Below are 14,571 nucleotides of genomic sequence, written 5' to 3' on the forward strand. Positions count from 1 at the left end.
TGTCCCCTCTTTCTGCTAAACAGAACCTCTACCTGTCATCTCCAAGACTATGATGGCTTTTCTCTAGGCCCAGCTGATTACATCATGGGAAGCCAGGTCCTTTTCAAAAATAAGTCCCTCGCCTGCCTTGCCAAAAAAGGACCTGTAAACTCCCTTGGTAACTGACCCCGCTCTTGCCTCTTCCATTACTCTGTTGTATAGCACCTGCGCCACAGATCTGAAATGATATACCTCACTACATTCCCAAACAAGTACTTACCTAATGGCTCTGGTGGTTTACCAAATCTATTTCAAGAATGCAATGCTCTATATTTGTGACTGAGAACAGAAACACAATAATATTCATAATACCATGTGATTTCCACCTTTGAAAAATAGGGTTATTTTTTTTGCGGTCACTCTCTGCATGTGCCTGCATTTCCCAGAACCTTCCTGTGGCATGGATCCTGGTAGCAGAAGCATAATTTAGTGCATTGGTTAGTAGTGGATGAGTGTGAGTGACAACATTTGTAAAGTGCCTACAAGCCAAAGAGGTTTGTTGGTGCTGGTCTTGGCACTACCTAGTCAAATAAGTGGGTCTTCAGCTTTTTTCTGAAGCCCAAGTGTGTAGGGTTGAACCTGTTATCAATGGCAAGGAGTTCCATGGAACCGGTGCCTGCACTGAAGAGGAGAGACCCTGCCCCCTCGTGAACTGAGAATATATCCGGAGACAACAAGCTTCTTCTCTGTTCTACTGGGCGGATCGCGCATAGGTGAACAGGGTCTGATTTTTCTAGTCATGTAGTAAGGACCCATGTGATGGAGGCATTTACATGTTTTATGGAGGATTTAGTCCCTAAGATGTGTCTCTTGCTAAGGCAATCTGTCAAACGATATTGTGAATATATCAGTTAAACTCAATGTACCCAGTCAGTCTTCCTAGTTATTCTTATGCCGTTCACGACGACAAATGATGCCCCCATCCTCAAGAACAGAACCCCCTACACCTTCAAGATAGAGCACACCGGCTTCCAGAACTCCTCTACATACCACCAGGACGCCTGTCCCTTCTCATTGCCCCGGCTGAAAGCATCCTCATGCCTCTTGAGTATCCAACACTGCTCCATCTTTCTACACAATTTACTGCCCTTCATTGAGTGCTCTTAGATGTGCGGACACCGCCTCTTCTCCTCAACCTCTTACCGCCTCCAGACCCCTGATGCTCTGAGGTCACCTTGACCTGGGCGGTGGCGCTGCTGACTGTGTGCCCCTCCCCCGGGAACTATGAACTCTGCTGCGTCAACATTCAAAATAACAACAATGAATGACTCCATCAAAGGTCTCAGGGATGGCCAAGACACACGCCTCCTTGTCACACTGCCATTGACTTCTGCCCTATTCCTCAGTTGTATTGCATGTATATAACTATTGTGTGAATAGGGATTACCAGCCTTTTTAACACTGGCTGCATATAGTGTGATTTTGCATAACTCCCTAACATGAGTAGAATTTGCAGGCAGGAATACCACTGCAGCCACCTTAGTTCGAAGGGTAATTTGATTGTTTTTGTTCCTTAATTGTACATACACTAATAACAAAAAAGTAGTGTTCATCCAGAAGACCTTCACCAGAAATCTGGTTGGCTACGCTTATTCTGGCAATGAGGAAGGGGGAGATGTTTTGCATACGTAGAGGGTTACGGTAGGAGTGTGTTTCTACTTTGGGTAATCGAGTGGATACCCTGATGGGATGAGTACTCTGGCCAAGCAAAGAGTTTTAAAGTTCTGTGAGAAAGGGGAGTGAATTTTGAGAGAGGCATGCCTTGAGCAAATGAATATGAACTGGCCAGTATTGTCTGTTTCTGGGCAGAAATTACCGGTGTTTACCCCTTTCTCTCATTTAATATTGTTTGTAATAAAATGTATTTTTCTGGTTTGTGTGTGTGTATTATCTGCTTCCTATCTTCTCGATGAAAAAAACCCAGTTTTTAATATAGGTAAATATCAATACTTATTCATTTGAGCTAAAAACACAGCAATGCCCCCCTTTTGATAACCGTGGCACCGATAATATATATATATATTTTTTTGCAGGTATCAGGGCCATGTCCCAACCAAAGTGTATTCATTTGGTGATACCTATGGCAACACCACAGCAAAGTACTTCCAAGATTTCCGGTCCAGCGCTTTGAGTAACAGCCAGAGCCCCTTTTCCAGTGGGGGGCAGTTCCCCACCCTGTACTCCAACGACCCGGCACTGGTTTTGGGGAGCAGATCACGCACCTGGGACAGATGGTTGCACGCCCCAACGTGCACCAGATTCAGTGTGGATTACAACCGGACGGAGGAGTTGAAAGACTTCAATAAGGTGAACCATTTTGTTTCAGGGGTTCTTAGCAGATTCTTGTGTTTATCCCCAACATTGCAGGCACTTTGGAACTTCGGTGAAGGATTAATCATGATATCATCACACAAGGTGTACTGTGATCATGGTACTTGACCAAAGTAAACATGTTTGCTGGAAATCAGGCTTTTGTAGTAAATGTGGTGGAAAAACCGCAGAAGGTTCTCCAAGGGCAGATTTTAAAAGATGGAGTTTCTGGACCCACATCAGAAAAGTGCTGTCAGAATCTCCCTGGACCATAATATGGGCTGGGAAGGTGAAGCCTGTCCATGGCTATAGTGAATGGTTTATCAGCAGAAACAGACAGCTTTTGAGTAGTCCTTATTGGCTGTCCTTTTCAACCAATGAGGACTGTTGACTTTGGCTGGCCACTTTGATTGGCTGCTGAGAACTTATTTACAAGTGGTGTGTTCCTGAGCATCCCAGCATTGACTTTCTTTGATGGGACAGGTTGGTCTGCAATTTAGCAATGTGTCATGAAGTGCTGTGGGATTATAGAGCTCACATTTTTACTGTACATTAAGCAGAAGGTAATTATATAGAAGTTACTTCTGGCAAAATATGCATCATGGCATAAGTTGGATTTATGTAAACTATAAGGCTCAATGCTCTGTTTATTAGCATATCAGCGTATCACAGCTATGGAATGCGTTGCTACTAAGGATTTCACAGTGGTTGAGCAGTATTGCATCAAGAGTTACCATCCACCCATTTTTTTCCACAGCTCCTCCACCTAGATGGGAGGGGTGTGTATACCCCAATGCGGATAGGTCTGCTCATTAAGAATTTGAGATCATTAAACGAAAAGATTGGAGGAACAGTTATACAGGGCTTACCTGTTACCTTGTTTTTGAGACAAGATTAATAGAAGCTATTTGCTCTTCTTATCCACCTATCAACCAATATTGAAGTATTGTTCTCAAATATATTGTACAAGGTGGAGAGCCTCAATTTTTGTCTCAGCTTGTCTATCCCTGTACCAAAGGTCCATTTAACAATTTAACATTTGTTTCCCTTGTAGCTCACTCAAAAACACCGCGAGTATTACCGAGATAAGACGGGCACAGTGCCCCAAGTTCCATACTTTGTGCTACCTGTGAAGAATCGGGAGGGGTACCCCCTACCACAACAACTGTGAGTATCACTGCTAGTAAGATTTGGCTGTGAGTTTATGCACCAATTTAGAAATCTTTTGGTCACTGAATCTTATATCCTCACTAAACCATTTCACAGGACAACAAATTTGGTAGACTTGCTGAAGCCCGCACTTCTAAAGCACCGGGAATCTCTGGGCAGTGTCTCCATCCTTTATTCTTAAACTTATGCCATCTGTCTGATTCTACTCTGATTAATAATCTGATGCTTAGAGGTGCAAGCACCAGGGTTCGGGGTAACAAGCACTGAAGACGTGATAACATGAGCATTGTACACGAATAATGACATTGGATGAGCATTCAAAATCTGCTCCACTTTAATGGTACATTATCCCTCCCAATATCTTTAATGCCCCTTTTCCATGAGTATGGTGGGTGGCTCTACACTATACTATGTGCCCATTTCTACCACGGCTGGACTAGGAACACAAAGCAGCCCTAGCAATTTAGCCAGACCAATCCCTGGGTCAGGAGGAGGGGGGAAGTGCGAAGCATTGCTGCTTTTGTTACTGGGAGGACCGAAGCACCGCTGCAAAGCCGGCCCACAGTCACAAAACCGGCCCTGCCCTACCAGCCTCCTGGGGAAATGCCCGATGTCCGCTACGGCCAGTCCGGCCCTGATTCCTATGCTGTCCCTTCTCATGATCCCTCTTCCTGGACCCAAGGCACCTTACTTCGTCTTTGTTCATACATTGATTCTAATCAATGTATTGATTAGAACAGGTTAAAAACTAGGACTTGGGCTACTCTTGGCTTGTTTTCTGTTTCTGAATTACTGCACCAACACACTATGGCCCTCATTACGAGTTTGTACCGCCACCTGACCGCCAGTTCGGCTACAACACCACCGGCCCTATTACAAGTTCATCGCAGGAAAAAGTGATAACGCGTGCAGCCCTTATAAATTACCTGTACCTGGACACGTTGGAGGTCGGTGAACCTTTTAGCCGAGTTGGGCTCTCCTTATCCTAGAATAGTCGAATCGCTTAAACCAATAATCAATAACTATTGTAATCGATATCCAATACTCTATTTCTAGGTCAGAATAACACATTAGGAATCAATAACAGTCGGTATTTTGACGCAACATGACCTTTCAGTCATGAATAACCACACCAGTTTATTAAAAGTTAATGAGTTTATTTCCCTATATTAACAAAGCTAAAACAATATGTATGAGTCTCAAAATCAAATGATATATGTATACAAACATTTCTAGCTGTCCATAACGGCGGAAGAAACGCAATCTACGCAAAATCTGAATTATAATACACTCGGTTACGGCAATGCAAATCACTAATATGAGTAATTGAATTTGACTAATTGCATACATCGGTCAGCATGACAAGATTTCAATTCAACATGGTGCGTCAAGTGACTACCTCGACTAAACCTCTAATTAGCATTGGCATGTGGGGCTTCATGCAAAACGAATTTAGTCAACACAAATTTGGAAAACTTCTAGCTTGGGCCCTATCAAAATAGCAGTTGGTACCTAAAAGGAAAAACACAATGCATAATACAATTATCCTTTCATAATTACCAAATACAATCAGCATACAAGGAAAGTCTTCGTCCTTCAGGTACCGGTTCGATCAGCATGGGGCAGATATCAAGGGGGCAGAGTTAAGGGCAAGTTTCCTTGCAGCAGCAAGGAGAATGGGGCAAAGTTACTGCATAGGCAAGACGGGGCAAATTAAAGTTAAAGTCTCTAGGGTGAGAATTCTTAAAGTCTCTTTCTCTGGAATAGAGAAAAGGGCATCAAGATGTCGTCCAAGATGACGTCTGGCATTTGGCTTCAAAGATGGCATCAAGGGGGCGTGGTCTGGCCGTCGAAGAAAATGGCCGCCTGAGAAAAGATCTCCGCGCGCCGGGCAGGTCAAGCTGGCAAACAGAGGGTCTTCCCCCTGCGATCCTGACCCCTAGTGTGGCCTCCCGGCTGGCGGAGGGAGGGGGCCTCCGGAGGGGCAAAGTTGTGGGACCAGAGCGACGGCAGACACGCCCGGAGACGCGAGAGCAAATGCGGCCTCCGAGCTTCCGCGGAGCCGCGGACTAAGGTGCGGTGCCACACGGGCCCGGGACGCGTCGCGAGGGAGGCGCCCGGATCGGCCCTCTTCCGCCTCGGCTCCCCGGGCGCTGGAGCGCCGCACTGCCCCCTCATGCGGATGGAGGGAGAGGGGACCTCGAGGAGGATGGATCACTGAGGAACCTAGGCCTGAGGACGACCACGACGACCACGGCGGAAAGGAAAAGAAGCAATATCACACGAGGACTAAATAGTGCCTGAAGGAGACCGCATGCTGAGACGGTGAGACCCCTCAAACAACATTATCTAGCAACACCACCAGCAGCAAATAAAGGACATACTCCCCCCCTCGTTTATGACCTACAGCGGCAAGGAATAAGAATCTCCACGACACCCAGAGGGGAGGCAGAGGAAAAGGGGGAAGGAAGACAAAAGGGAGACAGAGAAAGGATCTCAAAGAGCAACAGAGGGACAAAGATTTCTCACATAAGGAACGATAAAGAAGCAAAGAAGGGGGAGGAAAACCGGAATAGGAAGAAGAAAGAAGAGTAGAACAACACGTGTCGCACTACGCAACCTGACCCTCCAACTAAACAATAAGAGACTGATCTAAAATAAAAGATAGACAAGATACCCCCCCCTATTGCACGCTGCATCACACTCAAAATTCATTGATCTCTCTTCAGCTTTATATCAATGGACCTCTATCAGAAACTGAGCATATTCTAATCCTCTATAGATCACGCTCTAAAGCTTAGCAGACCACAGCAGATCCTATATTCCAAGGTCTGACCCATCCTTGGAAGTCGAGGAAACTTTCCGTGGACCTACAAGTGCTAGCTCTTAAAATAATATCTCCTAATTGATTTCCACCCCTTGAGAACAATGCCCAACGACAAGACCGCAAGTAAACATTCTCGTCAACTGCTATTCTCGGAAGCCATTGCTCAACCCAAAGCTATGACGGCACAAACGGCATCACAGGGGCATACATCTCCCCCGGTAGATCAACCCGCACTAGACGCCACAGACCGTATACTGCAAGAGATTGCCTCAGTTGGACGACGCTTGGAGGCAATGGACTTAAAAATAACAGACTTAACTTTAGCATCCTCCTCAATCCGCGCTGATATAGCAGGCTTCAGAGAAACAGCAAATAACCTAGATCAGCGCCTGTCAGCAGTAGAAGACCATATAGCGACAACCCCTGATCAGGAAGAAGAACTAAAGTCGCTCAGAGCTAAACTTACTGAACTGGAGGACCGAAGTCGTAGAGACAATGTACGCTTTTTCGGTATACCGGAACAAAAAGAAGGATCTGATATCAAAACCTTTCTTAGCTCACTGCTGACCAACCACTTCGGCATAGAGTTTTCACCACCTCCAGAATTTCAGAGGGTGCACAGAATTGGTCCTTCACACAAAGCGTCTGCAAATAAACCGCGCCCTATTATCGCATGCTTCCTGCGCCATGAACAAGCCCGCCAGGTCATCTCAACAGCTAAAGCACGACAACCGATATCACTGGATGGACACGAAATCAGAGTGGCAGCAGACTTCTCGAGGTTAACGAATGACAGAAGAAGAGCATTTCTTGCCCTACGTCCGCAACTAAGATCTCTAGACATCAAGTATGGTCTTTTTGAACCAGCACATATGTGGATCACACACCACGGCACATCCAGAGACTTCACTGACCCCGAGGACCTCAGCGCTTATCTACATAGTGTGACCCCGCAATCTATGGACACCGCCCCCGGCCGTCCGGACTCCCCAGCGGCGCATACAGAAACTGCTATTAGTCTGTCAACTCCATGGCCTCAGACTCACCGTCCCCCTTCGCAAAAAAGAGGCCGAGGATATGATCGGTCACCAAAGACACAGGAATCCCGGGAGCACATCCTGCAAGCAGTGATTGATCACACTCAAGACACGGGCAGAGACAAATCCCGCTCCCCCCTGAAACCAATATCAGAAGATCAGCATGCTGAACACTAAACCCACAGTAGGACAGCTGCCCTGGAGATCCGGACCCGCTTCTAGAACATCCACTCTTCACCTTGGGACAGATAAGTGACGTACCCATTCACCACATCTGCTGCTCACCCAATAGGGGAGTGGGGACCTACTAAAAACACATTTATCAAATACTGATTGCCACAATGTAACGCATAGGCATACTTGTAGAACAGCACAGTTAACTCTCAGGCATATAACAATCGTACTGAAGAGAGTAATCAGACTAACACAACTCGGGGTCATGGCGGCTCCAAGACTACCACAAGGGGCATGCTCCCGGACGAACACTCAAAATGCAACACCGCAGGCCATCATAAGATACTAAGAATTCTCATATTCTAAGATGTCTTAACAGATGATAAGCACAGAACGTGTAGCGGGAGGTCCTGTGGCCCATGGCCCCGGTCCTGTCCCTCTCCCCCTTCCCCCTCCCTCCTCGTTCTTGGACCATAACATCTACTCCGGGCCCGTGCCCAGCCCATCCCGGCACTTCATGCACCCATTTATGCACCCACACGACTGAGGCCCCCCACCACCTCGCCCCCCTGGGAGGTCCCATGATACCAGGAACGAAGCATCTATTCCCTTATCATGCCCCATTGATATAATACCCTACCGGCGCGCGGGCCTTACAGGTTAGACCCGCAGATTAGAAGGTTTTAGACAGTAGTGAGTGTTTTCATCCTCTGACCAATTTCCATTTGCTATTCCTTTTTCCTTTTCCTATTTATTCCTTATCACTTTTATCAATTATTCTTAATCGTTGTCTGTCTGTCTCTGCACATTCCACGCTATTCCTCTCCATCCCCCTCCCTCCCTTTCTTTTCTTTTCCCTTCTCTTCTATATTTTTCGTATTGTGACCAAGGGGAACTCTCCCAACCTCCCAAGGCCTAACTGAACAAGAAATCCATATTCCTTGCCTCTCAGCCCACTCCTTACTTACTTCCTGGTCCCACCACACGGACCATAACATATTCAATACACCATAAACCATGACACACCCGGCGCCCTCGGGATCGACAACCCCACTCACGGCACTGTCCTGGAATGTACACGGCATGACCCATTATATTAAACGACAGAAGATACTGTGCTATCTCCGCTCCAAACATACCGACATTGCTCTACTACAGGAAACACACCTCTCCTCGACGGAATCAGAGAAATTACGTAGAGATTGGGTGGGAAAAGTAATATACAGCGGAACACCACCCATGTTGGCAGGTACACAAGGAACGGGAAGAAAATGTGGAGTGGCAATACTCCTGCGTCGCTCCCTGCAATTCTGACTAATTAAAACATGGCATGACCCAGAGGGACGCTACGTACTGGCTAAGCTAGTGGTGGGATCCTCCACAATGTGCATAGGCTCCATATACGCCCCCACCGGCTCGAAGCGCACCTTTTTCCTCTCCCTCAACCGTCTTCTGACACAGATAGGTGCCTCACAATATATTCTTGGGGGGGACTGGAACATAGTCCAAGATGCCATTCTAGACCGATCAATTGGTCTTGACGCGGGTAACAATGCAGATAGAGCCTTTTTCAAAGACATCCTCTCAGATCATGGCCTAATAGATTGTTGGCGTCTCTCCCACCCTTCCAATAGGGAATATAATTTTGTCTCTTCGGTCCACGGGACGCAGTCACGGCTAGACTATTTCTTACTTAGTCATAGAATACTACAAGCGGTTAAGTCAATAGAAATACTGGTAGCCGCACTATCAGACCATTCTCCGGTAGTAATAACCCTGGAACTCGGAATGATTACACCCGGCCGTAAACCCTGGCGCCTCCCTAACACTAGATACCGATCCCCGACTGGGAAGGAACAACTTAAGACCCATATGGCCACATACTTGAAGGACAATAAAGTCTCAGTGACCTCACCACAACTTCTCTGGGCTGCGGCGAAAGCAACTATCAGAGGGCAATTAATGAGAGATGCAGCTATCTCCAATGCCCATAGACGGGCCCGACAACACACGCTAGAAGACACAATAACACAGGCCATGAGGAAATACACACAACAACCCACCCCCTCCAATCGCCGCTCCCTAGAACAGGCTAAAATGGAGCTTAACACCCTCTACACCTCACAGGCAGAATATGCCCTACAACGGCTGAAGGGACGCCACTATGAGCACGGAGAGAAAGCGGGCCGCTTACTGGCTGCCCAACTACGCCAACGGGAAACAGCACTTGCTATACCGGCACTACGCACCCAGGATAACTTACTCATTACACACCCCCAGGCGATTGCAGAAGAATTCGGCCGGTGCTACCAAACTTTATATTCCTCAGAAACATCGGAAGACACTGCCCGCTTAGACGCATTCCTGCAGAGGACGCACATCCTCCATCTTACAGATGAAGGCAGGGCTCTTCTAGAAGGAGATATTAGTAAGGAAGAGATACAACAAGCAATAGCTAATCTATCATATCACAAAGCACCGGGGGAGGATGGGTTTACATCTGAATTCTATAAATGGACGGGAACCGACACTGTAGATGTCTTATACGAGGCATTTCAAGGGGCCGAAAGGGAAGGCTCCATACATCCTATGTCTATTAAAGCCACTATCACAGTCTTGCCGAAACCCGGAAAAGACCCACTTCTTAGCGGAAGCTATCGCCCTATCTCCTTATTGAATGGAGATATTAAAATATTAGCGGGAATACTGGCCACTCGCCTTAAAAAAGTTATCCCCTCGTTAATCCATCACTCCCAAGTAGGCTTTGTACCGGGCCGCTCCTCCAGGAATCACCTCCGCACACTTTTCCATGCCATTTGGGCCGCCCGCGATACACGTGAAGAAGCTCTAGCCCTCTCGTTGGATGCTGAGAAAGCGTTCGACCGAATAGAATGGTGGTACCTCTTCGAAATCTTGAAACAATTCGGGTTAGGAGAAGGCTTCATTAACAAGGTGCGCCTCCTATATGGCTCCCCGACAGCACAGGTAAACTGTGGGGGGTTCCTGTCGGACACTTTTGAGATCCGGAGAGGGACACGTCAAGGATGCCCACTATCACCCCTCCTATTTCTACTCGCGGTGGAGCCTCTGGCGGCAGCCATCAGTAGTGCCAACCTCATATCAGGAATCCCGCTACCAGGCGGAAAATCTGACATATATTTATACGCAGACGATATCTTACTTACCCTCACTTACCTGCCCACTTCCATCACTGCCCTGAGGGAGATTCTAACGGAATTTGAATGCATATCAGGATATCGAATCAATTGGGACAAGTACGAAGCTCTACCACTTTCCCCAGTCACAGTGAGTGCCTCCATACAAGGCTTACCGATTAAATGGAAACACTCCCGACTAAGATATCTAGGAATTGACGTAAATACAGGGTTGGTCAATGTGGTGTCAGACAATATAGACCCACTGATCAATACCATGAAACGGGACTTTGAGAAATGGGGCCAACTGAACCTCTCCATGTGGGGCAGAGTACAGGCGGTGCGGATGGTAACCTTGCCGAGGTTCCTATATGTCCTAGGCATGCTCCCCTTACAGATCCCCTTACCTGTATTAAGAGAGATAGACCGCTGTATCCGCTCCTTTGCTTGGGGATCCATGCGCCCACGACTACCCAAAACCACCTTGATAGCCCGTCGGGAATGCGGTGGACTAAGCCTTCCCTCGATCGAACACTATTCGTACGTGTTACATCTTTCACAAATGGCCCTCCTACTCCAGACTGTAATAACCCGCTGCTATGGGTGGACGTAGAACGAGCCCTTACAGGGGCCCCCTACGGCCTCCAGCTATTATACGATACGAGCCAAAAATGCCCCCGACCCACCAATCCTATAATAGGAGCCATGAAGAAAACCTGGCAGCGGGTACATCGGCTCCTTAAGATAGACCCCCACTTACATGACAGGGCTCCCTTATGGGGCAACAAAGGGTTCCAAATTGGAGGGAAAACTATTACCTGGAAGGATTGGGGTCAACGAGGCATCAGACGAGTGGACCAACTTATATCAGGGGAAACCTGGAAAACTTTTAGGGACCTACAGGTGGAATTCAACCTCCCGGAATACCACTCATGGCGTTACCTCCAACTCAGACATTGTCTTAAACAGAGACTAGGTGCCCTTCCCCGACAGCTCCCGCGCTCTCCTATACTACATTATCTAGAGACATGGGGGAAGATGAAGGGTGCGATATCGGGACTCCAGGCATTGCTGAATCGCCACCTCTTCTCACTCCCACTCCTGACTTCCCTCAAAAACAAATGGCAGACGCACCTACAAACTGAATATGACCTGGAGGACTGGACTGACCTGATCGAAGCCAGGGACCGCGGAGCACGCGAGGCTCGTCTGAAATTCTGCCTCTTTAAGACACTACATGATTGGTATTGGACCCCACAAAAATTACATATGGCAAAACTTCTCCCCCATGCAAACTGCTGGAGGTGCCCACACACACACTGCGACTTACTCCATATCCTACACGATTGCGCAGCCGTACAACCTTTTTGGAGAACAGTGGGAAACACCCTCCGAGAATCCCTACCCCTCCCACCACTCCTCACCCCATCTCTTCTATTGCTACACGACATGGGAGAACTCCATAAGATCACACGAACTCAAAGTAGACTCCTACACACCGCGCTAGCAACGGCCAAATTATGCATCCTTAGACACTGGCGTGCACCGACCGTCCCCTCCCATGATGAATGGTTGACAGCAATGTACCAAGCAGCCACACACGAACGACTTATCTACAGTTTACAGGACAGAACGGAGGTGTTTCTCCAGACCTGGTCACCCTTCATCTCCGGACACTAGGACCAGATTACCCCTAGAGAACTCCACAAAATACCACGTAGTGGGAATATACCATTCCTGCTATCATACCCATGCAGGTACATCCACCCACACCTAACACACCATCCCTCCCCTCCTGGACTCAGATGACCCCCTCCACCCCCCGGTAGAAAGGTAGAAAGCTACCGTATAACCTATGATAAAAACCGCTGCTCACCATCCACTATTCATTGACCTTTTTGGCATAACCTATTCCGTTATTCATATCCCAATCCTTATACATACTATTGATGTTCATATCACCGTGTCATTCCCCGATCCATTCCCCCCCCCCACCAGACCCCCCTGCCCCAAAACATCTTATAACACTTTATAGTCTGGCTCTATTTTTCTCTTCATATGGAAGCAGCCACTATAATGATTTGCCTTTTGAATTCACACGGCCCCCTCCCCTTGGTCACTATCGCTATCACTATCACTACTAATATCACTACTAATGTTAACATCATTATTATTACAGTGATCTTTATTGTTACTATCGTTGCCACTTCCTTATTCTTCTTCTGCCTATTAGACACCATGGACACTAATACAATCCATATATACGCCCTCTCTCCCCTTACCCCTTCCATACCCTCCCTCCCTACTCTACATTTTCTATACACTTAGATTCCTACCCAGACACCTCTCCCCCTCACCCGCCACCCCCCCTTCCTCCCCCCGTTCTCATAACCCACACTAATCACTACTTTTCTTTATATCCCTCAATACACTCCTAATGGTCCCCCACTACCCTTGACCGTATCCCACCCTTATCACAAAACATTATGACTCACACTCTTTAAATGGACTAGCAGCATATTCCAGGGAGACTCAAGGAGATGGCAAATGGGACACCTGGTTAGTATTGACCACGACTGTTATTACAGTAGAATTGTATAACGAGGACATCATGGAGCAAATGGATCCTTGTTTTTTTTTGTTCTCTCCCTCTTCTTTTATAAGTTGGTTTCATTGAATCGTTTACCATATCTCTGATTGTATATGCATTATTATAAGAAAAAAGCCACAACTATGGCAAATGGCATAGCAATAGACAAGAGAGATATAAAATAACAATTGTACATGTATGATGCCTAGAAAAAACAGACATGTGAATTGATAATGACTCATAGAATGTAAAACTGTACTTGTTATCTTCCCTATGAGAAAACCTGATTGGAAACAGAAATGGCTTAGGTTAACAGACTGTTCACTATACTATGTAATATGATGCAATTAACAATAAAAAAAATACAACACAAAGATGGCATCAAGGAAAATGGCTGACTTCTCTTTGTCCAGTGGGTTTAAGTAAGAAACATTCCAAATTCTGCAGGGTCTTCCATTGGAGGGTTTATAGGGTGGCTTCAAATTGACCAATGAATAGTGTCTTTCTCCTAGTACTCATTTATGCATACATTGTCCTTGGAGCCTTGGAACACAAGTTGCAACAAAGTTTGCCAATTATTTCGGTATCAGTACTTTTATTGTCCGCACCTGCAGAGACTGACCTTGTATCAAAGGGGATGAGACCGGCCTAGCACGAAACCTTGGAGATAAATGTATTAGTCATCTCTACTGGAAAAATACAACCTTAAAGTAAAATATACGTTTTATTAACAAAGAAAAAAGCCATGCAGTTAGAATTTGAGACCAGGCAACTAGGCCAAAGCCTCTACTAAATTTAAGCTAAGTATAAAACGGTTCCAACAATAAATCATAGCACATATTTGTAATTATGACGGATTACTACAATTTTCAATTCTTCATGATTAATTAAGCTTGTTTATAATAATGGCAAACTACTCCGAGGGCACAATATTCCTCGTACATTATTTTCTTTACTAAAATCACACTACATTATACAATTTTGGTTACATGATATATGAATATATGTTGGTCCTTCTTTTTCTGCGTCATCAATCCCTCCTCTGATGACTAATTATGTCATCACATCAAATCTACCCACAAATTTTATTCCATTAAAATTCTGTTTTAGTAACTTGGCACTTCAGTCAATTCCCTCTTTCTTTTTGTTCCCTTTGATTTTTCTCTGTATATTTCTATCATTTTATTTTGTTCTTTCTCTTCTCTTCTTCTTTTGTTCCTTGTTTTCAATATTTTAATAGCTTTCCATATTCCCGAAATACCTAATAAA

At 46.1% G+C, this 14,571-nt stretch overlaps 1 protein-coding gene across 1 annotated transcript in view; it reads left to right on the forward strand.

Moving 5' to 3' along the window:
• CIMIP2C (ciliary microtubule inner protein 2C) overlaps positions 1-14,571 on the forward strand; it is a 94,855-nt gene that overhangs the window by 51,065 nt on the left and 29,219 nt on the right. The window contains exons 2-3 of the mRNA XM_069233694.1: positions 2,073-2,346; positions 3,404-3,516. Coding sequence (XP_069089795.1) covers positions 2,073-2,346; positions 3,404-3,516 — 387 coding nt within the window. The remainder of the gene's footprint in view (positions 1-2,072; positions 2,347-3,403; positions 3,517-14,571) is intronic.

This window comes from Pleurodeles waltl, chromosome 5, assembly GCF_031143425.1.
Source record: "Pleurodeles waltl isolate 20211129_DDA chromosome 5, aPleWal1.hap1.20221129, whole genome shotgun sequence".
NCBI lineage: Eukaryota > Metazoa > Chordata > Amphibia > Caudata > Salamandridae > Pleurodeles > Pleurodeles waltl.